A 20,174-nucleotide genomic window follows, 5' to 3' on the forward strand; every position below is an offset into this window, starting at 1 on the left:
ACTACAAGTGTTCTGTCAATAAGGCACTGGCCCACCACTCGTACCCGCTGCCCGTGGTGCAGCAGTTACTCCACACCCTTGGTAACGGCAGGGTTTTTGCCAAGCTTGACCTGTCTCAAGCATACCAGCAGCTCCCCGTCGACCCCATTACTGCAGAGGCCCAGTCGATCATTACCCACAGGGGGGTATTTAAATGCCATCGATTACAGTTCGGGGTCTCTATTGCCCCTGGGATCTTTCAGGGATTGATGGAACATTTATTGTATGGGCTGGAGGGCACTGTGCCCTACTTTGACGATGTCCTGGTCTCGGGGAGTTGCGAAGATGAATTGTTATGGAGGGTTAAGAAAGTTCTGACCAAGTTTCAAGAGGCGGGTTTGAAACTTAAATCAAAAGAATGTGTGTTTGGGGTGCCAGAGGTTGACTTCCTGGGATTCAGGGTGGATGGGAAAGGAATCCATCCCACCCCGGAGAAAACGAGGGCAATCTGGGATGCCCCCAGACCCCAGTCAAAGGCGGAACTACAGGCCTTTTTGGGGCTTCTGAATTTTTATGCGGTTTTTATTCCGCACAAGGCTTCAGTGGCAGAGCCCTTACACCGGCTGCTTGACAAGCGGTCTCCCTGGCGCTGGGGTGAGCGGGAGGAAGCCGCATTTGGGGCGGTTAAAAGGATACTCACCTCAAATAATGTCCTGGCCCAATATTCCCCAAGTTTGCCGTTAATCCTCACTTGCGATGCTTCCCAATACGGTGTGGGAGCAGTCCTTAGCCACCGGTTGCCCAACGAAGCTGAAGCCCCATTAGCATTCTTTTCCCGAACCCTAGCCAAAGCAGAAAGGAACTACGGGCAGATAGATAAGGAAGCATTAGCACTGATAGCTGGAGTCTGCCGTTTCCATGAGTATTTGTACGGCAGGAAATTCGAGTTAGTGACCGATCACCAGCCATTATTGGGGTTGTTAGCGGTAACCGCCAGAGCCCAATAGTGTTGTCCCCGCGCATGACGCGCTGGATCGTTTTCCTGGCCAATTACACCTATACCTTGATAGGCGCTATCAAACAAAATGAAATTCAATGGTGAAAAGGGTAAGGTGCTACACAAGTCAAAAAGAGGGCGGGGAAAATATTTACTGACCCCTCACATCCTGGACACAAATTGTTTCAACTCCTACCCTCAAAACGTCGCTACAGAGCACTGCACACGAAGACAACTAGACACAAGAACAGTTTTTCCCCGAACGCCATCACTCTACTAAACAAATAATTCCCTCAACACTGTCAGATTTTCTACTAAATCTGCACTTCTATTCTACTAGTTTTTCTCATCATTCCTTTCACCCATTTCCTCCCATGTTGACTGTATGACTGTAACTTGTTGCTTATATCCTAAGATTTTTATTAATATTGCTTCTTCATTGCTTATTTGACCCCTGTGACAATCATTAAGTGTTGTACCATATGATTCTTGACAAATGTATATTTTATTTTATGTACGCTGAGAGCATATGCACCAAGACAAATTCCTTGTGTGTCCAATCATACTTGGCCAATAAAAATTGTATTCTATTCTATTCTATTCTATTTAGGCAACAAAAACAAAATTCACAGGTACAGTTTATGTGTATCTTGCTCAACAGTAGTAATTGTGAGAGGTATCTTGGAGTCCTAGTGGACAACCATTTAAATGTGAGCCAGCAGTGTGCAGCAGCTTCCAAAAAAGTCAACACAGTTCTAGGCTGCATTAACAGAGGGATAGAATCAAGATCATGTGAAGTGTTAATACCACTACACTGTATAATGTCTTGATAAGCCCACATTTGGAATACTGCATTCAGTTTTAGTCACCACGATGTAAAAAGGATGTTGAGACTCTAGAAAGAGTGCAGAAGAAGAGCAACAAAGATGATTAGGGGACTGGATGCTAAAACGTGAGGAACGGTTGCAGGAACTAGGTATGTCTAGTTTAACGAAAAGGACTAGGGGAGATATGATAGCAATGTCTCAATATCTCAGGGATTGCCACAAAGAAGAGGGAATCGGGCTATTCACTAAAACACCTGAGAGTTGCAATGGGTGGAAACTAATCAAGGAGAGAAGCAATTTATAACTAAGGAGAAAATTCCTGACAGTTAGAACAATTGATCAGTGAAACAGCTTGCCTCCAGAAGTTGTGAATGGTCCAACTCTGGAAGTTTTTAAGAAGATAACCATTTGTCTGAAGTAGTGTAGGGTCTCCTGCCCAAGCAGGGGGTTGGACTAGAAGACCTCCAAGGTCCCTTTCAACTCTGTTGTTATTATTATTAAGTACAGATTATTCATGAAGTCCTCATATCTTTTACTGGAACCATATTTCTACAAATGCAATAAAATGTTATTAAGAAAATAATAAATGTTTATTTAAATGAGTGGTTCTTTCTGCATGGAGTTAAACAAAGCAGCTGCAGCATAATGAGATGTGCATACATACATGCATAGCATATATATGCTATAACATGCATAACATGCATATTATTTACTTATGGGATAAGCAGCATTATGCAGAATAAAGGGAGTAAGAAATATTAAAACAAAGAAAATAAGGACATGAGAAAAGAAAGAAAAAATAATGTATATACCAACAGCATTCCATATATTTTTTTCTATTCTTTCTATTCACTCATGTCTGTATACTACTTCATACATTGCATTTGTTCTATAAATTTCTCACCTCTCTCTAGGGATCTTCAGTCACTCCATCTATACTGATAGTCTTACTGGTTTTCAACATTATCAAACCACTTTTTAAAATCCTTTTTTCTTCTTCTTGCAATTTGCTATTAATTACAGTGTTTATTTCAATTCCACTATTACAACATACTGCACCAAATCCATACAAATTGCGAAATATTCCTCCCAGCTTTTCTTGAATTCAGTTTTATTCGAGTCATTTAATTACTTCCATTTTAAATTCCATTTAGTCTACTCAGAGGCTCCTGATTTAACCTTCTCTCCCACCATATCAAACTTGCTCAGCATTTTCTCTTTACAACCCAACAGAATGTCAGAAAGAAATTAAGTAAAAGAGCTAATGCCCTTATGCTTTCCCTAACTCAGGAGTGTCAAACTTATGACCTTCAGTCCAGATGCGTCATGTGCTGGCCATTTCCACACCAGGTTTAACAAAGGGGGGAAAGTCACAATATGTCACATGATGATGCAGTGAGGACGTGAATTTGACATCTCTGCCCTAACTTATTTAATCTTCACTGTTCCTTGCTCTTTTCATTTTTTTTTCATTTTTTTTAAAAAAAATATATTTTATTGATTTATACAAAAAGGAGTAAAACAGGGGAAAAGGGGGGTGGGAGTACAGAAAAGAGAAGTGGGAGGGGAGTGGGGTAAACAGTGTTGTTATATCCTTGCTCTTTTCAATGATATTCTTTGCCAATATCTTTTTCTTATGAAATACCTCTGGCCTTGTTCTCACATTCATTTTCTTTTTGCAACACTCTCTTTTTTGCTACTTTATGCAAACTAAGATCTCTAATCTGGAGAGATCTTTATGCAAACTAAGATCTCTAATCTGGAGAGATCTTTATGCAAACTAAGATCTCTAATCTGGAGAGATCTAACCTGTGACTCAACATCCCACCAAAAATACATTCAGTATTCGAAGATGTTTTAGGAGACCGTTTTAACATTTCAAAAATCCCCTTCCTATTCTCCTGTACAGTGATTATAAAACATCAGTCATAAGCTTAGCTATCCTTTCCGTACTAAATCAATTAAAACAGATCTATTTCATTTATTAATATGTAACTATTATTTACTGCATAATTATTTATTTATTGCATATTTATTCATATGTAATTATGTAACCCTCGCATCCTGGATATAAACTGTTTCAATTCCTACCCTCAAAACGTCGCTACAGAGCACTGCACACCAAGACAACTAGACACAAGAACACTTTTTTCCCAAATGCCATCACTCTGCTAAACAATTCCCTCACCACTGTCAAACTACTAAGTCTGCACCAGTATTACTACTCATCATCCATATCACCCATTTCCTCCCACTTATGATGGTATGACTGTAACTTCTTGCTTATATCCTTAAGATTTTTATTAATATTGTTTCTTCACTGGTTATTGACCCCTATCACAATCATTAAGTGCTGTACCTCATGATTCTTGACAAATGTATTTTTTGTTTTATGTACACTAAGAGCATATTTTATTATTATTATTATTATTATTATTATTATTATTATTATTTCTTTTGTTATTTGGTTAATGAACAAATGAACTTTCAAGCCCTATGAAGGGGTACTTGGGTTATGTTTACAGGTATGACAACCATGGAGAACAAAGCTTTTATATGAAGATATGAAGAAATGTATGTTGAAACTTCGACACAAGTACTAAAATGGTTTATCAGTCATTGGATTTAAATTTAGCCTTTAGCACCACTAAAAAAATAGTTTTTAGATAGAAGAACATGATAAAATAATTTTGCCTTGAGTATAAAAGGGCCTTAAAGCAGTGCTTCTCAATCTTGGCAAATTTAGAGTGGGTGGACTTCAACTCCCAGCAAGGCTGGCTGAAGAATTCTGGGAATTCAAATCACAACAAGTTCAATTCCCAGCAAGGATTACTGGGGAATTTGAGGAATTGAAGTCTGGAGAATTCTGGGAGTTGAAGTTCACAAGTCTTGAAGTTGCCAAGTTTGAAGACCTCTGTTTTAGAGTAACGCCATGCAGGTAGTCCTTCATTTATGATCACAATTGGGTGCCGAATTTCCATTGCTAAACAAGACAGTTAAGTGAGTTTTGCCCCATTTTACAATCTTTCTTGCCACAGTTGTTAGCTGAATTGCTACAGTTGTTAGTCATACTGTTTAAGTGAATCTGTTTCCCCATTGACTATGTCAGGCCACAAAAGATGATCACATGACCCTGGGAAACTTTCATCTTAAATGCAGGCCAGTTGCCAAGTGTCCGGATTTTAGACGTGACCACAAGGATGCTGCAATGGTCATAAGAGTGAAAAACCATAACCCACCATTTTCAGTGCCATTGTCATTTTGAATGGTCACTCAATGAATGGTTATAAGTCAAGGACTACCTATATAGTATTTAAGAATTATTATTATTATTATTATTATTATTATTATTATTATTATTATTAATTAGATTTGTATGCCGCCCCTCTCCGTAGACTCAGGGCGGCTCACAACAATAATAAAACAATGTATGACAAATCTAATATTTAAAGTAACTAAAAAACCCTTATTAAAAAGCAAAACATACACACAAACATACCATGTATAAATTGTATAGGCCTGTGGAAGGGGGATATCTCAATTCCCCCATGCCTGACGACAGAGGTGGGTTTTAAGAAGCTTACGAAAGGCAAGGAGGGTGGGGGCAATTCTGATCTCTGGGGGGAGCTGGTTCCAGAGGGTCGGGGCTGCCACAGAGAAGGCTCTGAATTTGCACCAAAGACAAATTCCTTGTGTGTCCAATCACTTGGCCAATAAAGAATTCTAACTATTTAGTAGACTTATCTGGCTACACATCACAAATTCATGCCTTTGTGTAGTTAACAATACGTTCAACACAACCAAGAAGCAATCTCCGTCACAGATCCGGAACCCCAAACACGAACCCAGAGCATGTCTACAGAAGGTCAATGAAGGACATGCCCAGTCTAATTCTGGTGGGATGGTATTTCTGAGGATGGGCACCATACCTTGACTCCTGGGCCCTATCAACCAAGTACTTCTTACCCAGAGCAGGCCCCTCTGGCTGGATGGGGTAGAAAGAATTGGGGAGTTTGTTTAATTTAGACCTGCTTTTCTCTAATCCGTGTCATGAAGAGCCAAACTGCAATCTTTCAAAACCATTCTAATACGAAATGCTTTTTAGCTGTGGTTTCTTGAAACAAGGTGAAGGCTGGAAGAATTTTAAAAGCGAGGGAATTAAGTGCCTCATGGTGAAGCAGGCCACAAAGTTACTATCGCACCAATTGCATTATTAGAGACTGTCATCGTTACCTCATGCGATAATGAAGACGGAGCGATGTTTTCTCATCAACGTAGAAGACGTGATTTGGTGCATACCAGATCTTTCTACTTTCATCAAAGAGGGCAAACAAATTGTGGCACAGAGGAGAAATAGCTGGTAAAAGAAAAAAAAGAAAAGAAGACAACAGTTCAATGAATAGCTAAACACAATATAAAATTATATCATTTACTGTTAAAATTACCATACTTTGTGCTTTTAATTACACAGTAGCTACTTTTTAATATTAAAATGTTCAACAAGGATGATAGCTGTTATTGTTTGCCTTTATCCAATGAGACTATAAAACAGAATCACTATATTAGCTATCTTTATTGCATAACTTTGTAAATGATAGATTATTTTATTAACTACTATTACTACTTATTTGACTACTATTACTGCTAGGTTTTTTTCATCATTCCTATCACCAATCGCCTCATGACTGTATGATTGTAACTTATTGCTTGTATCCTTAAGATTTATATTGTTTCCTGATTGCTTATTTGACCCCTATGACAATCATTAAGTGTTGTATCTCATGATTCTTGACACATGTATCTATTCTTTTGTGTACACTGAGAACATATGCACCAAAGACAAATTCCTTGTCTGTCCAATCAACTTGGCCAATAAAGAATTATATTCTTTTCTATTTGCGTGTGTGTACTATAACAAGTAAAGGGTTAATTGATGACTTTGGCATAAGAAGCTTGGGAGTGCAGGCGCCTTGGAGGGTGGCGCAGCAGGTAGAGTGCTGTAGATCTGTAGGTCAGCAGTTCAAATCTCATCACCGGCTCAAGGTTAACTCAGCCTTCCATCCTTCTGAGGTGGGTAAAATGAGGACACGGATTATGGGGGCAATATGCTGGCTCTGTTAAAAAGCGCTATCCCTAACATGTTGTAAGCCGCCCTGAGTCTAAGGAGAAGGGCGGCATAAAAATCAATCAATCAATCAAACAAATAAACAAACAAACAAACAAACAAACAAACAAATAAACAAACTAGTTAATTAATTAATTGACAGGCAAAAGTGAACCAGGAGCATTTCATCCCTGGTTAGAAGGAACTGGAGAAAGAAAGAGGCAATTGGCACAATAAACGCAAAGGAGCCATCAGCTTATATATAGCAGGAAAGAAAAGGCAAACTTTGGTAGAGCTTGTGTCATAAAAAATAATCTCTCTCCTCAATGACTATATGACTCAGGGCCAGATTATTTATGGGACTGTCTCCTGCCACATACCTTCCAGAGACCAATTAGAGCACACAGAATTGGCCTCCTCCAGGTCCCATCAGCTAAACAATGTAGGTTGTTGGGACCACGGGGAAGGGCCTTCTCTGTTGCCGCCCCGATTTTAGGAAACAACTCCCCCCCAGGTCCGTATGGCCCCCACCCTGCTGGCCTTTCATAAGACCACAAAGACCTGGAGGCCCTAAATCAATCCATTAGCTTGTCCATATATATGAATTTGGTATGAATGATTAGTACGTGTCGTTGAATCGTTTTTTTAATTTTTAATTAGGATTTTAGTAATTGTTCATTTGTTCTTGACTTCTTTTTATTATTGTCATTGTAATTTTACAAACAAACAAACAAACAAATATAGTGCGCTATTGGGGGGAAAAATAGATAAGAGGAAAAGGTACCCAGAATATAATAACTCTAAGCATTTTGGGTGGGGCAATGAGATGTTACAATATATTTATTTTCTCTTTCCCCCCATTAATTATTGCTTCCATAAATGTGCATTTGCAAAAAGCCTCACTACAGTTCTTGCATGTGATTTACAGTCAGTACTGCAGTTTGGCAACAATCCACAGTACACATACATACACAAACAAATTTAGAAAAACTAATATTGAGAAGCTAAGGACTGTTTCCAAACATTCCTAAAGCAAGATTCAGGGCGGGTTCTGGGCATTTTTCCAGAGTTTCTCCTCTCAATCGAACATAGAGAGAAAATAGTATCTTTGGTTCTAAGGACAAACTGAGAAAATCCTGCTTCAAATTAACCAAAACTTATTCACAATTTGTTGCATTGAAGATTGACTTAAGAACTTAAATCACTTTTAAAAACAGGAAAACTGATGTATAATTTTCAGTTAAATACAGTCAGACTGCAATCTGTATATATTACCTTGTTTCCCCCAAAATAAGACACCTCTTATATTTTTTTGAACCCTGAAATAAGCGCTTATCCTTATTGCCATGCACTCAAAAGCCCGATTGGCCTTATTATCAGGGGTTTTTCTTATTTTGGGGAAAACAGAGTAGCAAGGAATAAAAAGGGGTGATTTTTCACATGACTTCCCCCATACTTTTAAGTTTTTAAACAATTTGGAAGCAATTGCGATATATGCTGGCCATTGCCTACCGTGCTACGCCCAGCATTTAACCTCAATTAGTATGAATAATATATGGGCTTTTCAAACGTTCGCTGCAATTTATAATTAAAAAATTATTCAGAATAAGTACGGTAGATGAAGTCTTGAAGTCCATCCAAGTGATTTTTGTTATGTCCACAAACAATAAGCAAAAAGGAAGAGAATCTACTGAAGAGGTGGGGCCCCATTAGTGGATAACGTTCACAGAAAAGCAGTGATAAACACATGAATTGAAAATGTAATTACAGTATGGAAGGAATATATGTGTGTGTACAGTGTTCCCTCGATTTTCGCGGGTTCGAACTTCGCGGAACGTCTATACCACGGTTTTTCAAAAATATTAATTAAAAAATACTTCATGTTTTTCCCCCCATACCACGGTTTTTCCCGCCCGATGACGTCATATGTCATTGCCAAACTTTCATCTGCCTTTAAAAAACATTTTTTTAATAAACTTTAATAAAGAAACATGGTGAGTAATAATCTAAATGGTTGCTAAGGGAATGGGAAATTGTAAATTTAGGGGTTTAAAGTGTTAAGGGAAAGCTTGAGATACTGTTCATAGCCAAAAATAGTGTATTTACTTCCGCATCTCTACTTCGCGGAAATTCGACTTTCGCGGGCGGTCTCGGAACGCATCCCTGCGAAAATCGAGGGAACACTGTATTGCTTTTGGGCACTTTTTCAAAAATTATCCTATGAGACCCTTGTTCATAATTCTACACAGACAACACTCCACGAGAGGCTTGTGTGAAAAGCACTGTCTTGATACCCTCAATTGGAGACAGCTATTGCCAAGATATAAGTCTACAGGAAAAGACACGGTGACAAACTGAGTCAGAAACAAAGACAATATGGTTCTTGTCAATAGCAGAGTTCACAGGGCAAGGCTATATTTGCAGTGCATTAACAGTGCCCCTTGCTGTCTTCTTTCCTAATTAAGGGAACTCAAAGAGATCCAGCTTTTGACAAAGTCAAGTTTAAGTCTTGCTGACTTCATGGTCCAAAGACGGGCTACAAGAATGATGGAAGGTCTTAAGCATAAAACGTATCAGGAAAGACTTAATGAACTCAATCTGTATAGTCTGGAGGACAGAAGGAAAAGGGGGGACATGATCGAAACATTTAAATATGTTAAAGGGTTAAATAAGGTTCAGGAGGGAAGTGTTTTTAATAGGAAAGTGAACACAAGAACAAGGGGGCACAATCTGAGGTTAGTTGGGAGAAAGATCAGAAGCAACGTGAGGAAATATTATTTCACTGAAAGAGTAGATCCTTGGAACAAACTTCCAGCAGACGTGGTTGGTAAATCCACAGTAACTGAATTTAAACATGCCTGGGATAAACATATATCCATCCTAAGATAAAACACAGGAAATAGTATAAGGGCAGACTAGATAGACCATGAGGTCTTTTTCTGCCGTCAGTCTTCTATGTTTCTATGTTTCTATCCTTAAAGTCTTCTTAGAAACAACATGGAAATGGTTTACAGTACTATTATTTTCTTCCATGATGCTCTGTTGACTTCTCCAGCTAGCTGTGTGACTTCATAGCTTTATTCTATTTTTTAATTTAGATCAATCAGTGTTAGGTTCTGATTGGGGTGGATTCCACTTACCTTTCCTACTGGTTCGCATCACGTCAGAAATGTGTCACATCGGGGAAATGACCTTCTGTGCACGCGTAAAAGCCTTTGTGCATGCGCAGAGGGTTCTTTGCCAGCTGCTTTCAAGGAGGGGCGACTGAGGACCAGTTGGGGAAGGGGACAGCCAGCCATCACTGCCAGTTTGACGAGCGGAAGTAAATTTCCACTATCGATTAGCGTGAAGCAGTCCGAACTGGCAGTAACCCACCACTGGCTCTGATACTTGGGGCAATTTAATTTTTAAGTGCTATTTTAATATAATTTACGAATGGTCCTCAACTTACAACCATTCACTTAGCGACTGTTCAAAGTTATGAAGGCACTGGAAAAAACTGACTTTCAATCAGTCCTCACATTTGCAATGCCACAGCCTCCCCCTATAGTTAAAATCCAGATGCTTGGTAACCCGCATGTATTTGCAATGGTTGTAAATTCCAGGGTCACATGACTGCCATCTGCAACCTTTCCAGCTGGCTCCCAATCAGCAGTCAATGGGGATATTAGAGTCATTTAACAGCCCTGGTAGAGCAGTAGTTAGAGTGCAGTACTGTAAACTGCTTCTGCTGACTGTAGTTCACCAGTTCAAATCTCAGCAGGCCCAAGGTTGACTCAGCCTTCCATCCTTCCGAGGTGGGTAAAATGAGGACCCAGATTGAGGGGGCAATAGGCTGATTCTGTAAACCACCTAGAGAGGTCTGTAAAGCACTATGAAGTGTTATATAAATCTAAGTGCTATTGCTATTAACAGCCCTGGTGATTCTCTTAATGATTATAACAATCAGGTGTGACTCAATTTAACAGCCATATTGCTTAGAGATGGAACTTGCAGCCCCAACTGTGCTTGTAAACCAAGGACTACCTGTATTCTAATGTTACCTTTTCAACGCAATGTGCTGCAAAACTATAGTACAACGTGACAATGATAAATAACTGGATAATTAGAAGTCACTGAAGTTTGAAAATACAACAACAACCCAAAATGGGAAAAAGCATTACTCTATTTACCCGCTGATAGTCCTTTTCAACTGAAATAATATTGTTATTTCAATAAAATAATAATAATAAGAATGGAAATACTGAGATATATAAATGTACAATATATATAGATATAGGATTTCGCTGATACATACTTCCGGGAAACCATATAAAGAATAGCTGCAAGTTGGCAGCAGGGGTAGGGAGGGGGGGGGACTGTGGGTGTATGTCGATGTAACAGAGAAGCTATATATTTATATATATTGCCGCCCCTCTCCGGAGACTCGGGGCGGCTAACAGTGACAATAAAACAGTGTACAATAGTAATTTGGTATTAGAAATGATTAAAAATCTATTCACATAAAAACCAAACATACATACATACCATGCATAGAATTGTAAAGGCCTAGGGGGAAAGAGGATCTCAATTCCCCCATACCTGGTGGCAGAGGTGGGTTTTCAGCAGCTTACAAAAGGCAAGGAGTGTAATATATGTAATTACACTCTACGAACATTTTGATCTGTTAAATGTATGTCTTTTATATCTGTATATATCCAATAAATATATATATATATATTTTAAAGAAGTCACTGAAGCCTTTACTTTGGAATTTCATTAACTCCTTTAAATTCACCAGTCCAAAAAAATCATTGTTTGTTTTAAACAAGCTAAATAATAAAAGATACTGCCGAAACTCACAGCATTTTTTTGCCGCTTCCACGCAAAGTTCTTCTGCTGTGTACTTGCCACTTGTATAAGGAAGGGAAGGCTTGTCTTGTAAGTAGAACACTATTTCCAGCATTTGCTCCTGAACTTGTGTCTTGACTTCGTTTTTCTTCGAACCTCTCATTTTTGCACAGAAAGCCATCGCTTTGCAGTCTTCTTTTACATACATATACTACATACACAGAAAAGAAAACCATCACAATAAAGCAGGCAAACTATCAAATGCTTTCCATTAATATTACATTTCTCAAGTCATCTTAAAGAATCAGCAAACGGATTATGTCATACATTTAACAGTAAAACAACACACCAAAGAGCAATAAACTAAGAGTAAAATAAATTCTTATGCATACTTTACAACAAAATTATGTCAGCTGGATCTTCTTTAAGATATCTAGCATAGCCTATCAGTGTTTATTATCCACCTCTCTACCAAGCAATTTAGTAACACTGTCTTAAACACTGTTCCAGTATTTTCAAACAGTGTGAAAAACAAAACCCTACAAAGTAATTTAGATCGTTGTAATAAAACCTGAGATATAAAGTCTATGAGCAATTCAAGAACATGGGACATTGGCAGAAGATGAAGGCTACGCATGTGTGTTGATATATGACTAGCATAAGAATTCTGTTAAAGAGATAAACATCTATTTCGTTATCTAGATTTTTAAAAGTACCAGATTCTTTTTTGTTTTCGCTGTCCCATGCCCTAATTCTGGTTGTCACTTACTAAACTATGTATGTAGATCACAGGTCCCCAAACGCGGCAACTTTAAGACCTGCGGAGTTCAAATCCCAGAATTCTCCAGCCAGCATAGCTGGCTAAAGTCCACAAATCTTAAAGTTGCCAAGTTTGAAGACCTCTGATGTAGATGCTCTATAATATGGTACACAGACAGTATATAAAAGGATATGTTCCCATATTGGCAAGTAGAGCAAAATAACAATACACCAATAGTAAATACAAAGGTACACTTTTACACATTTAGTATTAACTACTGCTTCAGAAGTAATTTTTAGGAAAAAGAACATACCTGCATTTATATGGCTTTGTGACTTCCCAACAAGAAAATATGTTTCTTTTCAAAATATCAGAGAATCTAATTAAAAGCAAAGGAAAAATAGAATCAATTCACAAAATAATGTAGAGAAACTGTAGGACTATCTTTTGACTGAATATCTTGGAAAAGCGGAGAGCCATTTCAAAGTTAAGTATTAACAAAACAAAGTACTAAACGATTTCCTTTCAGCCTGTAGTAGGTTCAAATAAAATGGAGAAATCTCAAGACTGTAAGCTCAAAGTTAAAAACACGAACCTGGTGTCATATATTTTTGGTTTTACTTAGCCTATTGTATATACATAGCCCCTAAAATGTATATGATTATGTCTTCATAGCATGGGTGAACCTTAGTAAGTGGGGCTTGTACAACAAACTGTGATTAAGTGAATCATGGCTTATGGTAAGTGAAGTACATCTGAGTAGCAGCAAAATTGATGCTTAACATTGTCTAACAATTTATTCATATAGGGATGGACAAGAAAACTTCAGAAGATCTACTATATTTCAGAATTTTGCAATTTTATGTGTTCATTCTCATTTCTCCACCTAACAATTGTTTCAGAATACCTACTGGCAAGATGGGATTTTCATGTTTAGACAAGGGAAAGAACATCTGTACACAAAATTTTAAAAGTCAGAATTTGGATTCATTAATGGGTATGCTGAAGAAGGTTATGAGAAATTATAATGTAAGAAACACTTACTGGCTTGACTTTGGGACATTAGAGTCTCCTCTAAATGCAGAAAGGGTCTTAATTAAAGACGTTTACATCAGATTTTCCTGATGTCCATCCATTTACATGTTGTTTCTGTTGATCCTAAGCCATCTGGAAACCAAGGAGACAGACAATGTCATACCGTAAAAAGAACAGGTTACAGACCTATTAAATTTTCTCATGATTATTATTCAGGAAGCACAGGTGTATCGCAATGTGTCATTCTACAATATTTCACAGCAAAAATTAATCCTTCTTTTCCAGGAACTGCAAAAATCATTTCTGGAAATTGTCACTTTTTAGCAGCATTTTAATAAGGAATGTATCTAAAAATAGAGAAAGGTTAACCACTACATCAGGGAGAGCAGAGCCGGGAGTTGTTAAGAAAGATGATCTCAATGATTATTGCCACTTGTGATCATAATGGGCAAGCTCCAGGGTAAGCCAAGGACTACCTACAGTGTTCCCTTGATTTTCGCGGGGGATGCGTTCCGAGACCGCCCGCGAAAGTCGAATTTCCGCAAAGTAGAGATGCGGAAGTAAATACACCATTTTGGGCTATGAACAGTATCACAAACCTTCCCTTAACACTATAAACCCCTAAATTACCATTTCCCATTCCCTTAACAACCCTTTACTCACCATTATTACTGGTAATCGCCATTGAATAAGACACTTAGTGATTCTGATATTTGTAAACATAATTATTTATTAACAATAATTATTTTTTTGTTATTTGCAAAAATTATTAGTTTGGCGATGACGTATAATGTCATCAGGCGGGAAAAACCGTGGTATAGAAAAAAAAACCAGTGAAGTATTTTTTAATTAATGTTTTTTGAAAAACCGTGGTATAGGCTATTCGCTAAGTTCGAACCCGCGAAAATCGAGGGAACACTGTATATCAATATTAAGTCATAACATTTTAGCGTGTTTAAAAATTAAGCAGAATGTTCTGCATGATGGAAGACTGGAAGTACCACGCTTCCTTTGCCCTGCTTCCACCTGTTGCTTTGGAGTAGTGGCTTAATTAGTAGATCCTACTGCTATGATATTACTATTTCCCAACGAGCATCTCATTGGCATCTACCCAATTCAAGAGTGTTACAGACAATCTGGCTTTCTGGTTATCACAATGCAAACACTGAGATAATCTCAAAAATGCTACCTCCTAACTATACAGCATAGAGTCACTATAACTAGAGAATTTAGTTCTTCAGGGGCGGCATACAAATCCAATTAACAAATAAATAATAAACAAATCTAATCTTACTGGAAACAAACAAAACCAATTTTATATTTAAAAAGAAAAGAAAGAATCGCACACGACAAACCTTTTTAACGTTAAAATATTTTAATGTAATTTTAAAAATTAAAACTAAAATTCAAGGCTGCACATCAATTTTATTCAACACTATCAGCTTATTTTAAAAAAGAAAGATCCCAAAGCAGATCCACTGCTCCACACAGATTACAGCATGGCACCGGTCTGCTACAAATATTGGCTGCCTCAAATATTACAGATTACAAAGAATTCAAAATACTACAGATCTCAAGAAAATTCTAAAGAAAATATTGCTTCTTTGAGGATCACCTGGAATATGCATGAAGGTTGATATTAAACATTTAGTTTTATAATTTATTCAGAGAGATGGAGAATATGAAATTTAAGAGAATATGAAACTTAACCAGGAGAAATTAGGAACTGCACAATTCCTGGCTAGAAATAATATATTTCTGGAGCAAAGCAACCTAAACTATTTCCAAAAAGTCCCAGCATCTTGGAAATTCCATCTATTATTTAGAAGCTAGAGAGAAAAAGCAAAACCCTTCACAGATATATCTGGAGTTCTGCCTTAGCTTTCAGTATCACAAGCAGAGGGAGGAAATAAGATAACCGACAGTACGTGACAAAGACCATGGGAATGTGTTTTGCATGTCTAAGTTTGCGGGCTGGCAAGCAGCATACAGTATTTTTAAAACTACAGTATAAAGTAATATATTTGTGATGGGGTTTTCTACTATTTTGTGGAATCCTTACCCCCTTTTTTAAATGTATCTAGGTAAAATAAAAATAAGAAATGTTCTCCATTTGCCCTTAAAAAGCTATATAGGACAAATAGTCATTAATCTTATTTTCTGGGAGAATCAGCAGTTTCTTTCAATACGTGCTCAGTTCTTAGTGACCTTATTGGTGGGTGGGTTTACTTGCGTTTAAATTCAAGGCTTCCCAAAAGGTAGCTGATGGTAAATCAGGCACTGGGAAGAAGTTAGAAAGAAAATTAGTTGGGTATGCTGTAATTAATACAATGATGGCAATGATGTTATCTGAGAAGAATATTTATTTATTCTATATATTTTTTCAATTTCTATGCCAATATATAACAACAACAACAGCAGCAGCAACAACAACAACAACAACAGAGTTGGGAAGGACCTTGGAGAGGGCTTCTAGTCCAACCCCCTGCTTAGGCAGGAAAGCCTACACTATTTCAGACAAATGTTTGTCTTCTTTAAAACTTCCAGTGTTGGAGCATTCACAACTTCTGGAGGCAAGCTGTTCCACTGATTAATTGTTCTGTCAGGAAATTTCATAATAGGAGGCTGGCTGGGAAATTCTAGGAGCTGAAGTCCACAAGTAAAGATTTGACACTCCTGATCTATATATTTTTCTCACACACTCAGCAATTAAAAGAGTTAATAGCAAAAACTTTTATAAAATGGCCTTCAAAAAACCCCTACAAAATACAAAAAGCAAAATACAAAATCCAGTTAAACTCAGGATGAATAATAAGATCAATGAACTTTAAAGCAGTGTTTTTCAATCAGTGTGCCACGGCACACTAGTGTGCCGTGGGACATGGTCAGGTGTGCCACGAAGCTCAGAGAGAGAAAGAAAGAGAAAGAAAGAGAGAGAGAAAGAAAGCAAGAGAGAGAGAAAGAGAACAAGAGAAAGAAAGCAAGAGGGGGAGGGAAGGAGAGAGAAAGACATAGAGGGAGGTAGGGAGGGAGAGAGAAAGAGAGCAAAAAAGAGAGGAAGGAAGAGAAAGAAAGAGGAAGGAAGAGAGAGAAAGAGGGAGAGAGAAATAGAGTGAAAGAGAGGAAGAGAGATAATTGTTTTGTCCAAACTTTTTTAGCCCCCCCCCCCCCCCCCCCGCCCCACTCAATGTGCCCCAGGGTTTCGTAAATGTAAAAAATGTGCCCTGGCTCAAAAAAGGTTGAAAATCACTGCTTTAAAGGCTTTCTACTTGGAAGACTGAAAGTTTGAACTTGGAAGACTGAAAGTTTTTATAGGCTTATTAGTTCACAATTGTTAAGATCAACATCTTTGAGAGAAATCTTGGAACAATGAGGTTATGCAATCAGTTAGCAATACTAAGTCTCTTTCCAAGAATGTCTATTTCTGCCCTACTTTTCAAAACTGGAGAATTCTCAGGAAAAGATTTAGGGAACGTAAGTAAGGGAAGAAATCTAAAACTGTTTTTTTTATGTTTATTTTTTTTTTAAACAAAGCCCCAAACTCTACTATCTATATTTTATATTTTGTAACGGAAATTCCTCCTTTCCTCTAAATTTAAATTAATAATCAATACCCAGATTATGGCTTCCTGCCTTGCAAACAGCTAACGTGTAATTGCATCAGAACTGAATAGCAAGGCCCACACACAAACAAAAAACCCCAAGATTATTCTAAGTAATATTATGTAATTTCATATTATGCAATCCCAAATTATGCAACCAATGCCAAACCGATTGGTTAATTCTAATGAAAATATTGTTTTTCAAAATCCTTGTTTTAGTTACCAAAACTGGAAAATTCAGGAGCAAATATGAAAAGTAACCTTAATCTTTCTGGAAAACATGAAACTGTAACTTGACCATTAATATTATCAGCTCATTTAATAATATAGAAGTTACCTTACTCTGATTATCTCATAAATATTTTTTTCAAGATAATATTAGGCAACATCTTATGAAAGAGGTGGCATAGCGATTTTCATTCAATTTCACTGAATCCTCAAAGTCAGATCAATTTCATATCTCCATATCTCTAAATTTACGACAGACTTAATCTACTATGGAGATATTCTCCACAGATAACTTAATTTGGCCATTTATTTACCAGCATAATGAGTCACAAAATTTAGTTTCAAAGTTCAATATCTTTCCCACTTTACATTTTCATATTGCTAATGATGTAAGAAAAATATTTAAAATGATGAGTATTTACTCTCAAAGCTCAGCAGATAACATCACCTAGATGACACCGATTGTCATACGAAGGTAAAAAGATAATTTCTGATGAGTACTTGATATGACCTCTCAGAGTTGTAGGCTACAGCAAGGTCTCCAAACTCTAGGGTCCGTGGACCATTGGCATGTCAGCAATGGGGCTGCACAAACAAGCAAAGCTCCACCCACTGGATACAGGCAGCATGCAAAACCTCTACTCCATGGGAAAACCTTTCTCCACGGAACCAGTCCATGGTGCCCAAAAGATTGGAGGCCGTTTGAACATAAGAAGAGCCATGCTGAATCAGGCCAAAGCCCATCGAGTCCAGCATTCTATGTCACACAGTGGCCCACCAATTGTATATGGGGATCTTGAGCAGAAAGAGAAGGTAAAACCTTCCTTTTCCCTTGACCCCCAACAAATGGTACCCAAGGGAATCTTGCCTGTCTCAACCAACATAAAGGCGGCACTTGGATAATAACCACCAATACACTTGGCATCCATGAATGTCTAATCCTGCCTTGAAGCTATCAAGGCTGACAGCTGTCACGACCTGACCTCTTTAGCTTGGCTAAAGAGTAAACAATGCAGCAGCAAACAATTTCTATAAAATTTCCAAGCAAACTGCATAAATATAGGAGTTGAGTTCAACTTGAGATTGTCTTTCACAATTATCGTCTCCCCCCCCCCATTTAATTGGTTTCTATTGCAATACCACTGATGCAATTATAACACTAATTGCATCAGCATAATTGACTGTCAATTGCTATAATTTCACTTATGAACTTATTTCTCCTGCTGCCTACTGTCATTTAAAAGAAAAATCAAATCGTGTGCAATTTGTAGCTGGTTTTTTTGGGAAGGGGATGAAATATGCATATGGGTCCTGTCCCAGAATAGATTTGTATGCCGCCCCTCTCTGCAGAAGAATGAATCTGTTACTTAATAACATGCACACATTATGAAATTTACACTACAGCAGTGATGGTGAACCTTTTTGGTTTGCATCCCAAAAGTCTGCGTGTGGGTGTGCTAGTATGCATGTATGTGCCCACCCTTCCCTCCCCCCTGCGTGCGCATCTTCATTCATTGCCTGGCGCATGTGCACGATCTCCCCCTTTGCATGCGCAAAAGCCTCGTTGAAGCCTGAAATGGTCAAATAAAGGGGAAAACTGAATTTCAGAAAAAACAAACTTCCGGTTTGCCCATTGGACAGTTTTTTGCACTCCAGGACTTCAGGAAAGCTTCCTTGATGGGTCTAGAAGGCAAAGCAGCTTTCCTTAAAAGGCTGAAAATCAGCTGTCCAGCACGCATATGCACACTGGAGCTGACATAGGGCAACGTCTTGCGTGCCCTCCGATATAGCTCTGCATGCCATAGGTTCACCATAATAATAATAATAATAATAATAATAATAATAATAATAATAATAATAATAATATTTATTAGATTTGTATGCCGCCCCTCTCCGAGGACTCGGACTGGCTCACAACAAGCAATACATAGTATACAAATCCAATATTAAAAACAATTTTTAAAACCCCTATAAAAAACAATCATACAACCCTAACAAACCATATATAAACCGGAACAGCTACGGGTATATCAACTTCCCCATGCCTGGCAACATAGGTGGGTTTTCAGGAGTTTACGGAAGGCAAGGAGGGTTGGGGCAGTCCTAATCTCCAGGGAGAGCTGATTCCAGGGGGTCGGGGCCACCACAGAGAAGGTTCTTCCCCTGGGTCCTGCCAGACGACATTGTTTTGTCGATGGGACCCGGAGAAGGCCGACTCTGTGGGACCTAATCGATCGCTGGGATTCATGCGGTCCTAGAGCACCGATGGCGAACCTATGGCATGGGTGCCATTGCCCTAGCTCAGCTCCAATGTGCATGGGTGTGCCGGCCAGCTGATTTTTGGCTCATACAGAGGCTCGAGGAGGGCGTTTTTGGCTTCCAGAGATCCTCCGGGGGAATGGGGGAGGGCGTTTTTACCCTCCCCTGGCTCCAGGGAAGCCTTTGAAGCCTGGAGAGGGTGAAACACGAGACTACCGAGCCCACCAGAAGTTGGGAAACAGACCATTTCCAGCCTCCAGAGGGCCTCCAGGGGAAGGAGGGAGCTGTTTTCACCCTCCCCAGGCATTGAATTATGGGCGTGGGCACTTCCGCATGCGCGATAGCATGCACACGCTCTTTCAGCACCCGATGGAAAAAAGGTTTGCCATCACTGCCCTAGAGTCTGCAGTGGATATTCTTTTAGCAAACCAATAGATTTTTGCAGGCCTGAAGCAGTATCATGTTAACAACAGTCTTCCTGTTTGAGTTTACTTATTATGACAGACCTCAGGATACAAATTTGAAGACTGGTTAGCCTACACAAAAATTTTTG

General features: G+C 38.5%; 1 protein-coding gene across 1 annotated transcript in view; it reads right to left on the reverse strand.

Moving 5' to 3' along the window:
• The window catches only part of JAK1 (Janus kinase 1), a 79,750-nt gene that overhangs the window by 40,303 nt on the left and 19,273 nt on the right, over nt 1-20,174 (reverse strand). Inside the window, exons 2-5 of the mRNA XM_070746075.1 lie at nt 13,542-13,664; nt 12,811-12,876; nt 11,750-11,948; nt 6,037-6,160 (exon numbers count right to left, since the gene is read on the reverse strand). Coding sequence (XP_070602176.1) covers nt 6,037-6,160; nt 11,750-11,948; nt 12,811-12,816 — 329 coding nt within the window. The 5' untranslated portion in view covers nt 12,817-12,876; nt 13,542-13,664. The remainder of the gene's footprint in view (nt 1-6,036; nt 6,161-11,749; nt 11,949-12,810; nt 12,877-13,541; nt 13,665-20,174) is intronic.

This window comes from Erythrolamprus reginae, chromosome 3 (genome assembly GCF_031021105.1).
Source record: "Erythrolamprus reginae isolate rEryReg1 chromosome 3, rEryReg1.hap1, whole genome shotgun sequence".
Classification (NCBI taxonomy): Eukaryota; Metazoa; Chordata; class Lepidosauria; order Squamata; family Dipsadidae; genus Erythrolamprus; species Erythrolamprus reginae.